Source organism: Lycorma delicatula, chromosome 6, assembly GCF_047948215.1.
Source record: "Lycorma delicatula isolate Av1 chromosome 6, ASM4794821v1, whole genome shotgun sequence".
Lineage (NCBI taxonomy): Eukaryota > Metazoa > Arthropoda > Insecta > Hemiptera > Fulgoridae > Lycorma > Lycorma delicatula.
In genome coordinates, this window is record NC_134460.1 from 10,797,878 (window position 1) to 10,812,584 (window position 14,707).

At 32.1% G+C, this 14,707-nt stretch overlaps 1 protein-coding gene and 1 long non-coding RNA gene across 5 annotated transcripts in view; one reads left to right on the top strand and one right to left on the bottom strand.

Annotated features, from left to right (window-relative positions):
* LOC142326544 (uncharacterized) overlaps positions 1-14,707 on the top strand; it is a 227,598-nt gene that overhangs the window by 82,837 nt on the left and 130,054 nt on the right. The gene's annotated exons all lie outside the window — the stretch shown is intronic.
* Positions 1-14,707, bottom strand: part of LOC142326543 (lipase member H-A-like) — a 96,444-nt gene that overhangs the window by 6,113 nt on the left and 75,624 nt on the right. For both annotated transcript variants that reach the window (XM_075369124.1, XM_075369123.1), the window contains exon 5: positions 10,896-11,082. In XM_075369124.1, coding sequence (XP_075225239.1) covers positions 10,896-11,082 — 187 coding nt within the window. The remainder of the gene's footprint in view (positions 1-10,895; positions 11,083-14,707) is intronic.

The window sequence follows — 14,707 nt, forward strand, 5'->3', positions numbered from 1 at the left end:
GATGTTGGGGATGAGGGTTCTCGTCCATCGACCCACAGCTTCCTGCCAGATATTATAAACGGCATCCCTGACCTCTTGTTCTGGCTTCCCTTGTGCCCTCTCCACCCTCTTTTTTGCGATTAGGTCAATAGGAGGTGTACCCGATAACACGCACAGGGCGGCATAGGACACTGTCCTGTATGCGGACACAACACCTAGGAGCAGAACACATGTACTTAGTATAGCCTAACTGCACGCTTAACAAAATAGCTATAACTTTCAAATCACCATATGTTCCAGCTATGTTTTTTATAATTTATTTTTTCAAGAACGTCTTTCATCACAACGTATGTCTCTTTCAAATGAATACCTTAAACGATTGGTATCGAAGGATATTTGTTACCGTTGTGTATTAGAACCACTTTACTATACTTGGACGAATCTATGAAAAGGCGCCGGTCCTCAGGTTTATGAACCTTTCCTAAGTGCAACATAAGGTCATTAATATTTGTGCAATAAACAAAATTATTTTAATCAATAGTGTGCTGAGAAAGTTCTTTTTGTCGGCTTCGAAAGCCCGGAATTTTTGTATTTTTTTAAAGTAAATTCCAACCTTGCAGTCTTGATCCTAACAGTTCAGCTTGATTTTTTGATAAATTTAAATCCCTAACCAAGTCATTTAATTTACCTTTGTGATGAAAGATATGGCTTATCGGAAGATAATTCAAAATCAAAATCATTGTTGTCTTCTTCGGTACTGCCTGATTCTTCTTCATCGCTGCTTTCGAAACATACATTCACAGATGGCTCAGGAACTGGAATAATTTCACTGTGAGGTACAGGCCTGATTGCAGATTGCAATGAAGGATATTTTACAGTATGTTAAAATTTTTTAGAAATTCCAGACACGTAAAAATTCGGTTACATGATTCTTTGGTTCACGCCAACCATAGGTACACCAAATGGCAAAGCCTTCCGCGTACCTTTCAGCCATCCTAAATATACAGAACAATTAGTGCATACAATATGAGGAGCCCACGTCTTATCCTGATCACCAATTTTACACTGAAATTACAAACTATATGCTTTTTTAATTAAAGGTGTAATGTTTTTTTCTATTTAATTTTACGGTAAACTCACCACATACATAGCAAAAGCCATCCACATCCTTACACAATTTTGAGGCATTATGACTCTGCATTATTAACAAACTTAAGAGACCAATAAGACTGAACAAAACTAATTCATTCCTAAATCCAGTGCTTAATACAAACACAGCTTGTTTTCATTCAGCTACATGTTTTGACCTGCACAGACATGATTAATCTTGTCCATGAAGGCTCACTCTTCAGTATTAGATATGATGCCATAATATGTGAATATGATATGATTTAATTATCTGTCCACTATTGTTTATTTACAGCTTACAAATTATGATATCAAAGGTAAACAATAAAAAATGAGCTAATGAAATACAGTATAGGAGCTTAAAATGCTAACTATACGTTGAAAAATGAAAAAATCCTTTAATTAAAAATTTAAAAAAATTTCAAAAATGATGTATAATAAAAAGATTCTGAGTTCTTATTCATTTTCAGCATCAAAACTAGATTAAACTCGTGTATCGCATGTTAGGAAACAAAAATTATGTTTATCAGTATAATTAATCTTTTCTCATTTCATTCGACCAATTTTACGGATTTTTTTACGTATAGTTTTCTATTTATCAGAACTTTTTTTAAGTAATAGTTATTTCAGTCAGGAATACTTGCTTTTTAAAATTAAAAAAATAAATTAATTTTTATACCCTGAATAAGAAAATTTGTGTAACAAAGAAAACATTATTATATAGCGGATAAATTAAATGTTCAAATTAAATAAATAGAAAAAACTGGGACTAAATATTTGTGCCCATGTTTTATTCGGCAATCATAATTGTACTAGTTTTATGATTAGCAATCCATAACAGCAGATTTTATTCTATATTAATTACCTAAAGATAAAGTACTTTTCCTTCCTAAAATTTAATGTATCAGTTGTTTTAAGATAACTTAACAAATTTTAAAATTTAAAGAATTTTAATTCCATATCCCTTTTTTTATAATCGGGACTTTAATTGGTGTACCCAGTTTCTTACTTAGAAATATATATATATATATATATAAACCATTCCTGGACTGAAGTAGATATTATTTGATAACGATAACTGAAAACTCTAACTCAAAAACACGTAAATGAGGTGAGGAGAACGATGAAAGAGATTTATTTTTAAAAGATACTTTCGAACTTTTTTTTGTGCGTTATACAAGGACGTAATCGAGTTTTCTCAAAAGGTTGTCTAAAAATTGTACTTTTATTTAAAAATTTATTTTTCACAAGAAAATATTATGCGAAAAGATTAATTCATTTTTCCATTTTGCTTGATGATATTTATACATAAGCTTGAAACTTGCGCGTGGGAAATCGGAATGGAATTTTGTATCGTGTGAAATTGCCATGCCTGAACGGAATTTGAACTCGGGACCTCCGGATGAAAGGGCAAAACGCTATCATTCCGCCACGGAATCGACTTTCGTTAAAATTTTTTCTTAGTTTAATAATTTTATTCACCTTACGTATATAAAAATAAATAACTATCCGAAGTTTTGCTTCTTTTTGTGGTAAAATAATAAACCCATAAAATTGAAAGTAATAGTACAAATTTAAATTATTATTATTATCTGTTGTTTTTTGCTTGCGTTTTTCTCGTGATATTTAAAAAGGAAAAAAATCAGTAGGAAATAAAGTTATAAAACTTCCTTCCAGAGTTTTTACGAGTCTAAATTACTTTCATTTCTATCTGTAATGATATGTTTTTTTTTTCTTTAATATAATTTCATGTTATTCTATACAAATTATAATAAAATCATATTTTTTCTTATATGTGTTCGATGTTATCAATATGTATCTTAGTTATAAAATTGTATTTTTTTTAATTTTATTTTTTTAGTATCTAAAGATCGGCAAGTTATATAAGGTTATACGGTTAGTATTATTATAATGAAATGAGATTGCAGTCTTTAAAAACTTACAATTTTTATTACTGAGAATGAAATAAAAAAAAATGAAGCCAATTAAATAAGCTTACTGCTTGTAAAAATGAAACAAATATAAAAAAGTATAAGCATTCATAAACAATTTTTATTTTTCTGTTGAATTTGTGTAATTTCATTTTAGTAATTTTTTTTTTTAATTTCTTGAAAACGATTCGAATGTTAATAATTCAATAATATTGTTTAATTAAAAAAGTCTTTTAATATTTTTTTATTCCAATTCGATATTTTAATCTTGTGAAATGTAAAAACCATTTTATAACCGATTACATGAAGTGTTGACGGCACTAGAAGGTTAATTAATCGGAACAATCCGGAACAGAAAGATTAATTGGCTAGGACATCACGTGCTGATAAAAATGATAACTGTCAGCATCTTAAAAGTTTAGCTAGGAGTAGTAGAGGAGAATGGAGATGAACATGGTGAACCAAATTCAGATAATCATATGATGAAGAACTTATTTAATCCTATGGTTTTCCAACTATTATCGGCCATTTTTTCCAGTAACATTACTTCATATTTCATAAGAAGCGGTAATTAAAAAAAAAGCAGAAAGCAAGAGATAAATATTAAAAATTAAAAAAGATGACAGCCAAAATATATTGTTGGAAAACACTGCTCGTTGATATAGGATAATTACTAATGCAGTATAATTAAAGAGCGTGCGGATGACAATTTTGTATGTAGGATTTTTATGTAGCATAATTTTTCTAATTTTTTAAATTTATTTAAATATATATATTTACGAGGGTAAGTCAATTATCATCCGCAATTAAATTATACATTTTATTGCAATATAAATAGGAAACTGACATGTACATCATTTTTCAACATAGTCCCCTTGCATTTCAACTCACTTTGTCCATCGTTGCACAAGCTTCCTGATGCTCTCATAAAAGAAGGTTTTCGGTTGAGCTGCGAGCCAGGAACGCACCGCTTCTTTCGCTGTTTCGTCCGAGGTAAATCGACGGCCCCTTAATGCCTCTTTGAGTGGACCAAACAACTGGTAGTAAGAAGTGGCAAGTTCAGGACTATACGTAGGAAGAGCCGGTACTTCAAAGTTGAGTTTCTAGAGCGTTTCAGCAGTGTGGAAAGCAGTATGTGAACAGGCATTGTTGTCCAACAACACAACACCTTTCGACAGCAGTCCTCGGCGTTTGCTTCGAATTGCAGGCTTCAGCTTGGCAATAAGCATCTCACTGTAACGCGCACTGTTTATTGTCGTGCCCCTTTGAGGATAGGGGCACGACAATAAACAGTGCCCCTTTAAACATTATGAGGATAATGTTCCAGTACTGGGCCTTGTGAGTCCCAAAAAACCGTAACAGTTTTCCTGCGGACGGTTGGGTTTTGAACTTTTTTTTGCAGGGCGAATTTGGATGTTTCCATTCCATACTCTGCCGTTTACTCTCCGGCTCGTAATGATGGATCCGTATTTCGTTACCGGTGATGATTCTGTCTAAGAAGATGTCCCGTTCGTTACCGTAGTGATCCAAATGTTTTTGGCAGATGTCCAAGCGCGTTTGTTTATGCGACTTTGTGAGTTGTTTTGAAACCCATCTTGCACAGACTTTATGAAACCCAAGTCTCTTGTGGATGAGTTAGTAGACAGAACCGTGACTGATTTGCAGACGATGTGCCACTTCATCGATAGTTACTCGTCTGTCTATGAAAACTGTGACACGGGTTTCCTAGACACTCAATGTTTTCCTCATTTGTGGCAGAAAACGGTCGTCCGGCTCCTTCGTCGCGCGTAACACTTGCGCGATCATTTTTGAATTTTTCAATCCGTTCGTAGACACTCCGTTGCGGTAACACACTGTTCCCGTACTGTACCGAAAGTCTTCGATGAATTTCGGTCCCTGATATACATTTCGACCACAAAAAAACGGATCGCTGAACATTGCTTTTCTTTGGTGCAAACAGAAAGCGGAGCAGCCATGGTTAACGGCAGGGCAGCGATAATGGAACAAACCTAGCGCATCAAACCTGCACAGACATAACAAAAATTAAACCACGCATGCGTCATCTACGCAATACGACAGTACTACCAGCATAAACAAAAATATAACTAAATTGCAGATAGTAATTGACTTACCCTCGTATATATACATATAGTCTATGACACTTGCGATAACGTAAGGATTCCAGCGCGGGTCATAATCTAAATCGGTTCAGCCGTTGAGTTGCTACGGTGGAACAATCATACATACATACATCCTAAATGCATTAAACTCTTTTTGGGCAATCGTGTAAATAGAAATCGTCTTGTCAGAAAGAGAAGACAAAACAAAGAGAAAGAATGAAAAATTATCGGAAAGACCAGGAAAGAAAACAATTGTAAGAAAAAGAAATGGATTCAAATTGATGCTTCACGTGATCCTCAGTCAGCCAAACTGGATTTTTTTGCAGCAAAAAGTTGAAAAAAAAGCAATTAAAAAAAAATTCATAGTCCTAAACTTGAAGATAATATTTATACATTAAGAAAATCAGCATTGGAAAAGGCAAGGAAGGAAATATAGTGGGTGAATACGGGTTAGGCAAAAGGAATGAAAGAGGGGACCGACTTACAGAGTTTTGCACGAAGTATAATTTAGTAATTGCCAACACCCAATTTAAAAATCATAATAGAAGAATATACACTTGGAAAAAGCCAGGCGATACTGCAAGGTATCAGATAGTTATATCATGGTTAAGCAAAGATTTAGAAAACAACTCGTTGACTGCAAAACTTACCCTGGAGCAGACATTGATAGCGACCATAATTTGGTGATAATGAAATGTAGATTGGGGTTTAAAAACCTGAAGAAAAGTTGTCAGATGAATCGGTGGAATTTAGAGAAGCTTGAGGAAGAGGAGGTAAACAAGATTTTTGAGGAGGACATCGCAAGAGGTCTGAGTAAAAAAGATAAGGTAGAAAATGTAGAAGAAGAATGGGAGAATGTTAAAAAGGAAATTGTTAAATCAGCAGAAGCAAACTTAGGCGGAATAAAGAGAACCGGTAGAAAACCTTGGGATTCAGACGATATTTTGCAGCTGATGGATGAACGTAGAAAATATAAGAATGCTAATGATGAAGAAAGTAAAAGGAACTATCGGCAATTAAGAAATGCTATAAATAGGAAGTGCAAACTGGCGAAAGAAGAGTGGATTAAAGAAAAGTGTTCAGAAGTGGAAAGAGAAATGAACATTGGTAAAATAGACGGAGCATACAGGAAAGTTAAGGAAAATTTTGGGGTACATAAATTAAAATCTAATAATGTGTTAAACAAAGATGGTACACCAATATATAATACGAAAGGTAAAGTCGATAGATGGGTGGAATATACTGAAGAGTTATACGGAGGAAATGAATTAGAAAATGGTGTTATAGAGGAAGAAGAGGAAGTTGAGGACGATGAAATGGGAGAAACAATACTGAGATCTGAATTTAAGAGAGCATTAAAAGATTTAAATGGCAGAAAGGCTCCTGGAGTAGACGGAATACCTGTAGAATTACTGCGCAGTGTAGGTGAGGAAGAGATTGATAGATTATACAAACTGGTGTGTAATATTTATGAAAAAGGGGAATTTCCGTCAGATTTCAAAAAAAGTGTTATAGGAATGATACCAAAGAAAGCAGGGGCAGATAAATGTGAAGAATACAGAACAATTAGTTTAACTAGTCATGCATCAAAAATCTTAACTAGAATTTTATACAGAAGAAATGAGAGGAGAGTGGAAGAAGTGTTAGGAGAAGACCAATTTGGTTTCAGGAAAAGTATAGGGACAAGGGAAGCAATTTTAGGCCTCAGATTAATAGTAGAAGGAAGATTAAAGAAAAACAAACCGACATACTTGGCGTTTATAGACCTAGAAAAGGCTTTCGATAACGTAGATTGGAATAAAATGTTCAGCATTTTAAAAAAATTAGGGTTCAAATACAGAGATAGAAGAACAATTGCTAACATGTACAGAAACCAAACAGCAACAATAACAATTGAAGAACATAAGAAAGAAGCCCTAATGAGAAAGGGAGTCCGACAAGGATGTTCCCTATCTCCGTTACTTTTTAATCATTACATGGAACTAGCAGTTAATGATGTTACAGAACAATTTAGATTCGGAGTAACAGTACAAGGTGAAAAGACAAAGATGCTACGATTTGCTGATGATATAGTAATTCTAGCCGAGAGTAAAAAGGATTTAGAAGAAACAATGAACGGCATAGATGAAGTCCTACGCAAGAACTATCGCATGAAAATAAACAAGAACAAAACAAAAGTAATGAAATGTAGTAGAAATAACAAAGATGGACCACTGAATGTGAAAATAGGAGGAGAAAAGATTATGGAGGTAGAAGAATTTTGTTATTTGGGAAGTAAAATTACTAAAGATGGACGAAGCAGGAGCGATATAAAATGCCGAATAGCACAAGCTAAACGAGCCTTCAGTAAGAAATATAATTTGTTTACATCAAAAATTAATTTAAATGTCAGGAAAAGATTTTTGAAAGTATATGTTTGGAGTGTCGCTTTATATGGAAGTGAAACTTGGACGATCGGAGTATCTGAGAAGAAAAGATTAGAAGCTTTTGAATTGTGGTGCTATAGGAGAATGTTAAAAATCAGATGGGTGGATAAAATGACAAATGAAGAGGTATTGCGGCAAATAGATGAAGAAAGAAGCATTTGGAAAAATATAGTTAAAAGAAGAGACAGACATATAGGCCACATACTAAGGCATCCTGGAATAGTAGCTTTAATATTGGAAGGACAGGTAGAAGGGAAAATTGTGTAGGCAGGCCACGTTTGAAGTATGTAAAACAAATTGTTGGGGATGTAGGATGTAGAGGGTATACTGAAATGAAACGACTAGCACTAGATAGGGAATCTTGGAGAGCTGCATCAAACCAGTCAAATGACTGAAGACAAAAAAAAAAAGAAAAGAAAATCAGAAGAGATTTACCAAAACTTTGAAAAAATGAAAAAAGTTCCAAATTTTACGGTCACTAATATAAAGTGGATGAAACTAAATTAACAAAACAAATATTTAACTTTTTATAAAAAATATATAAACCAAAATAATTGTTTCAAAGAAATTGAAAAAGACTTATAATTATTAAATATATCTAAAGAAATAGAGCTTCTGTTGAGAATTTCATCAAGGAAAATAATGTTTTAAAATAATTTTCGATAGATTTTTTTCTGAAAACTAGTGGATGACTGTAAATTTTTAGAGAAACAAAAAAAGAAGTGTAGCGAATGGACCGAAGAAAGGAGTGGAAAGTTGAGGAAAAGAATGAAGTCAGGACTGTGCCTGGTGATTCTTAATGGATGGGATCTCAAAAAAAAAAAAAATTTTTAGCATAAAGAATCTGCTTAGATCTTTTAGGTCACGCTGTAATATCGCATAGTCATTTAATCTATTTTAGTCAATAAAAGCAAGCTTTGTTATTTACGTCTAATCTTAAACTGGCCTTTGATAAACAATAGAGCTTCATTATAAAACTTCAAGAAAGGGGAAGGGGAATTTAACTATTTTAATAATCATTTTTCCAATTAGTTCCTTATTTTATTATTTATTTCCGCACGATCTTACTTTCCGTCACATTTCATTACCTTTTTTTTTTTTATTTCTATTTGTTTTTTAAAAGTAAATCTTTCTTTTATCAATATATCCACAGAAGTATTTCTTTTAATACGCATTTGATTTCTGCTAAAAGAACAATGTTAATGCACTCTCAAACCTTTTTTCATTTAATTCCTGAATTACTTTTAGTATCAGTTTATTTGTGTAAAATTGAAAACCAACGTAGACAGATTACATCTTTGCCTAATCTTTTTCTGAATCAGAGATGTCTTTCTTCATCTACTCTTATAACTAACTAAAAACTAATTATTTTAGTAATTGAAAAAATTATTTCTCCATTATTTAACCTGAATTTCCTTAGAATCTAATACGCGTATTATTTGATACTACATTATCAAATGTATTTTTCAGATTCTTTTATTTATTTTTTAATTTCATATATTTTCATTCTTATACGTATATATCATTTTATTTTTGTTTACCTTTAATTTAATTTTGATCATTTTTTGTAAAAGATTTGTTGATAGTTTATTTTTACGATTTCATTGCTTTTGTATCTGATAATTCATTCGGTAAAAATTATAGTATTTTGTGTGTGTGTGTGGTTTATATGCATACAGTAGAACCCTACTTATGGTCGACCACGGGACCAAACCATTTTCGGCAATTACAAGGGGTAAAATATCATTATAAAACGCAAAGAAAATTTAAAACAGCATCTATTATGGCATTCTAAAGAACTTTAAATAAAAGGAAGAGATATTTAATTTACTTAACGTTACCTTATCGAGTGAAATGTTTTATTATTATTGAAGAGATAAACAACATAAACTCGCAATACCACACTAATGCAATGAAATAAAACATTTTAGTTTTTTTAACTATAAAGTATAAATAAAAGCGAAATACATTATATATACTGAACATTAATGTATAATGCTTTTAAAAAACACTATACATTCAACTCTTTCGCACTGTTATGGTCAATTAGTATAATAAAAAAAAGTAACTGTACATCAAAACTTATTGTAAACGGAAATAGTATTTAATTTTTTTTTTCTTTAAGTCGACATCCTGGAGCAGCTGTAATTCTATTCCTTTCTAAGTCGGTACCAGTAACATTTTCAAGTTTTGACGCAAAATTCTTTTCGGAAGTATTTTGTAATTTAACCCTGTCTCAGTATTTCACAGTCGGTCGGGTTACAGATTTTTATCTTCAACTAGCTTTTTAAATTTTATCACAGATTCGTTTACGGCGGTATCATCGGCTGAAAATGTTTCCCTAACAGTGGAACTTTTCAAATTCCACGGCACTTCTTCCAATTGTAAAACCATCCCTCACTTGCTGTCAATTTTTCATCATCCCTTTTAATTTCTTGTATAAACCGTTGGTTTTTCTTTAATAATGGATCCAGATAAAGAAGTTCCTTTCCGGCGTTCTTAGCAGAATCAAATCCATAATGCACTCGCTAAGAGTTAGGCTTTCTCAGCATTTTTCGGTTTATTAACCCGTCTTCTTCAAAGGTCATCTAAATTCTTTGAGAGCCTTTCTGTTCTTCCTTCAATCTTTAATTGTGATAATGCCGACTCCCTATTCTAAAGAAAGTTTTTTCACGGACTCACCCTTACGAAGTATTCAAGCACTTGAAGCTTCTGTTGCGATGAACGCACTACATTTTTTCGTTTTTTAAGTAACCTTTAGTGAATACGCACAACAAAAACTAGATTCAATAGCCTGCTCACCAAATTTACGGTATCAGCGATACTATTAATTTGCTTATACGGAACTGACAAACACGCCCTACTTTACTGTACCGGTTAAATTAAAACAAATTTTTATTCCCTGTACGTATACAATATTATATAGTAGTACGGTATGTACTTCCTCCGATGCTATGCGATAATATGACGTAATCAGTCGGGGTGGTTCAACATGCAGACAATAAGTATATGCACCTATATATCGAGCTACAATACTGTATTGTGTCGGTCGGATATACGGAAGAGTCGGTTATACAAATATCGGTTGTAGGGGGTCCTGCAGTATATGTATCACTTCAGAACAACTAAATTTTCAAAGGATGATTATAAAATGAAAAGTACCTCTTTTTATTCGTTAAATACCAAACGGTGACGTAATGTTACTTAACGCATTTCATGAATTCCCTTTAATTATTACGAAAATAATTAATATAATTTCATATTATTTAATATTAAAATATATTACAAAGATTATATATTAAACGATTTACCCGCGTAACAGATATTCTCCCATAATTATTCTCTGTTTTGCTTCTGGACGTTCAGGTTCTGGTAACGGACACCAGCCGATAACATATTGAAAATAACTTGGGCATGACGTACCCCAGAAACCTGTTTTTGATGTTATCGATTCCGCGTAATATGTTGGAGCGAGTAAATGACTGCACAACGGTGGATCTGTGAAAAAAGGAACGGTTTATTATTTATTTTACTTATGATTTATATTATTTTAATGTAATGATATGTTATAACGAATATAATTTGCTGACGTAATAACATTTTTTTATAAGTTATAAGAAAATGGAAAGGTGAAATGCTTGTATAGTAGTAAAGTGACTGGTACGAAGTGATAATACGAAGTTTGCTACATATATTCGTTAAATTTTATGTAGATAAATTACTTATTTTTTTCTAGACGTACTGATGAAACATGTTGGACAATTTTTACAAACACTCCTTAGTTACTAAATAAATTTCACTTAAGAAATAACTAAATAAATTATAAACAATTTATATTTATACATTTTTTAATACGATTGTTTTATTATATAAATTCAGTTGGTGAAGAGAATCGCCCCTAATACTTTGAAATTATTATATTTTTTAATCTATTTTAGACAACTTGTCTCATTTTAATTACGATACTTTCTAATAGCTTATCTCCTTCAACTAGAATTAATATCTGAGATTAACTTTCTGTAAGCTTTTAAAATTTAATTAAAAAGCTAGCTTCGAAACTACATTAATAAAAATTAAAATATTAAAAAATCGATATTAAAGATTTTAGGTAGATTTCATAAGAAAGCTACCTATTGTAACGGGTACAATGATTCGACTTCCGGAAAATTTCGACATATCTCCGCGTTTCATATCCCCCAGACTCCAAAACCACCGTCAGTTCAAAGGTTTATTTGTATATATATATATTTCACTTTCTTATGGACACAACTGCCGTAATTTTGCGCCAGTCACTTTTTAAATTGATACATAAAATATAACGACCCAAAAACTCGGTCGAGTTCGTTAAACTCGCCGGGGAGGGAGTCTGGCGGTTGATGTTCTCTCCCGGTGAGGGATGGACTGCGTGTGCCTCTGGTATTTTATAAAGGTGCTACAGCCGAAACTAATAGAGGAGGACAAGCAGAGGTCGGTTGAGGACGGCGATGGGCGTCAGTCTTTGGGGGCGGGTGTGCCTCGGCGTGGTCGTCATCAATGGCTCCCGCGGGACGCGTTCCTGTTGTCTGAGGCCGGCATAGCTATAGTATATATATTCTGAGCTGTATATATTATTAATTGTAAATACTGAGTGTAAATAGTGTCTGAATGTGTTATGTAAATGAGAAATGTGCCTGTAATGCGGGTGGTGCTGATGTTATGCCTTTACGTCAATTCCAGTACCACTCTGTGTGAGGGAGTGAGGGATTATTCAGTGGCTCCCACCGTATAGGGGGTGAACCCCACTTACTCAGTATGTGCGGGCTGCTGGGCGTTTAGTTCAGGCAAATTTTCCCACTTTCTACGAAAAAAAAAATTCTGATTATGTCCGGCAAGATTTCAAAGGTTGTGACCGGTAAAGGGAAAATAAATTATTGTTTATCTTTCCTGCAATTTGTCGGTAAACACTCGTTATTGTGGGTGTACAAGACCGATTCATGTTTTCTGCGAAAGAACCAAGGATTCATCTATTTCAACCCTTTTTCCGATATGTTGAAAAGTGAAAGGACCCTTTACCGGGAATGTGACGAAGAAACGTAAATTAAGCTATGTTAAAGTAAGAAAAATCTGATGTGAACTGAATGTTATAAGGACGTATCATTATTTCAGACATGTTATAGTAATGAAAATGTATCACATTATCGCGACAAAAAGAATAAAATAAAATATTAAATAGCAAACGATGAAATAAATTTGGTATGAATAATAATGATAATATATTAAAAAACAATATGAAAACAATAACATAGGATATCGGTCATGATAACCCTATTTATTTAAATATTGCTGGTGGAAAAATGAAAGAATTAAATATTATTTAAGTGGAAATAGACCTTGAAATAAATCTAATGTGGACACATTGACTTACTTGTACGCCTATTAAATTACATACACAATCTTTTGCTGCGCTTCATTTAAACTTATTTCATTTGAAAGTGAGATACGATCCTCCAATTTTTTAATAAAGTGGACAGTTATACAATTATTAATTCAACAATCTTACCTGAAATATTAGGATAGAGTAAAATCCCTTTATTACTCTTTAAATAAATGTATCTTATATCTATCGAATGCTGGTGAATTAAGCCAACTGAATTATAACATATTTATACGCTTTTACATGAATAAGAAGGAAAGACAGTTAGTTCATTATTAACAATCAATGAGGAGAAAATGATACATGACGGAACATTTTACTGATATCAACAAATAGGATGTAGATAAAAAATCTGATGTGAACATCAAATGACTTCCTTGTACGCCTATTAAATTACATATATCCATTTTTTGCTGCATTCATTTGAAAGTGAGATACGATCCTGCAATTCTTCAATAAAGTGAACTGTTCACAATTGCTGAAATATTAGTTTTTATTAACATCAAATATTTATACAATTATTAATTCCAAACTCTTACAAGAAATATTAGGACAGAGTAAAAGTCCCTTTAATACTCTTTAAATAAATATGTGTCTTATATCTAGCTAATACTATGTTTTTTAAATTATTATGATGTATCCATCAACAAGATAAAAACAAAAACGAATAATCAGATGTTTCACCAAATCTGATGTGGACAGTACATGACTTACTTGTACGTCTATTAAATTACATATACACATTTTTTTAAAATGAAAAGTTCATAAAATTTTATTTCATTAATAACTACTGACTTTTTTCTTATTGTTATTATTGAATTAATATTTATTGTAATTTTTTTTTACAATCGGAGGCTAATAATTATTAATAAATCAATATATTTAAAGTAAAAAAAAAATTTAAAAAAAAGGAGATATGTCTGATTCGAACCGATGTGTCTTCCTATTGTAAGATCCAAATATTTCATTAATTAAAATTTCATTTAGCTATAATTCTGGAACCAATAAAAATAAGGACCACTTATGCTATACCGTTGAAAATATCTTGATCAGAGCTCATTTCTGCAGTTAAGAAAGAGTTCAAAATTAATATTTGTTTGGATTTTGCACTTTTTTGGACACTTTTTGTTCGGTCGATTGCAGTCAAAAGAGGATGAGCACAACTAGATGTTACAACAGTTCTAAATCCAAAATTTTAACATCCTACGGCTAATCGTTTTTGAGTTATGCGAGATACGTATGTACACAGACGTCACGCCGAAACTAGTCAAAATTCAGGGATGATCAAAATGAACATTTCCGTTGAAATATGAAAACTGAAATTTTTCGCGATCACAATACTTCCTTTATTTTCTACAAGGAAGGAAAAATTGCAATAAAATATAGGGGCATATTTCCTAAAAAAAAAAAAACCTCTTATTTTTCTAAGCATTGGATAATAAAAATACAGTCAAGATAATATTGAAGTGAAGATTAAAATATACAGAGAAATTTCAATACCATTATTGCATTTTAATTTAAAAATAAGGATATAATACATATAATATTTTTCTCATTTAAATTCAACGAATTCTTGTTCACAGTTAATATTTAAACGCCTTTGTTAATACTTAAGCGATAAGAGAAAACATGATATTACCCTTTTCAGATTTAGTTGTGTTCATTATATAACAATATTTGTTAGGAGAGTTGTATTCATTTCATTCGCTT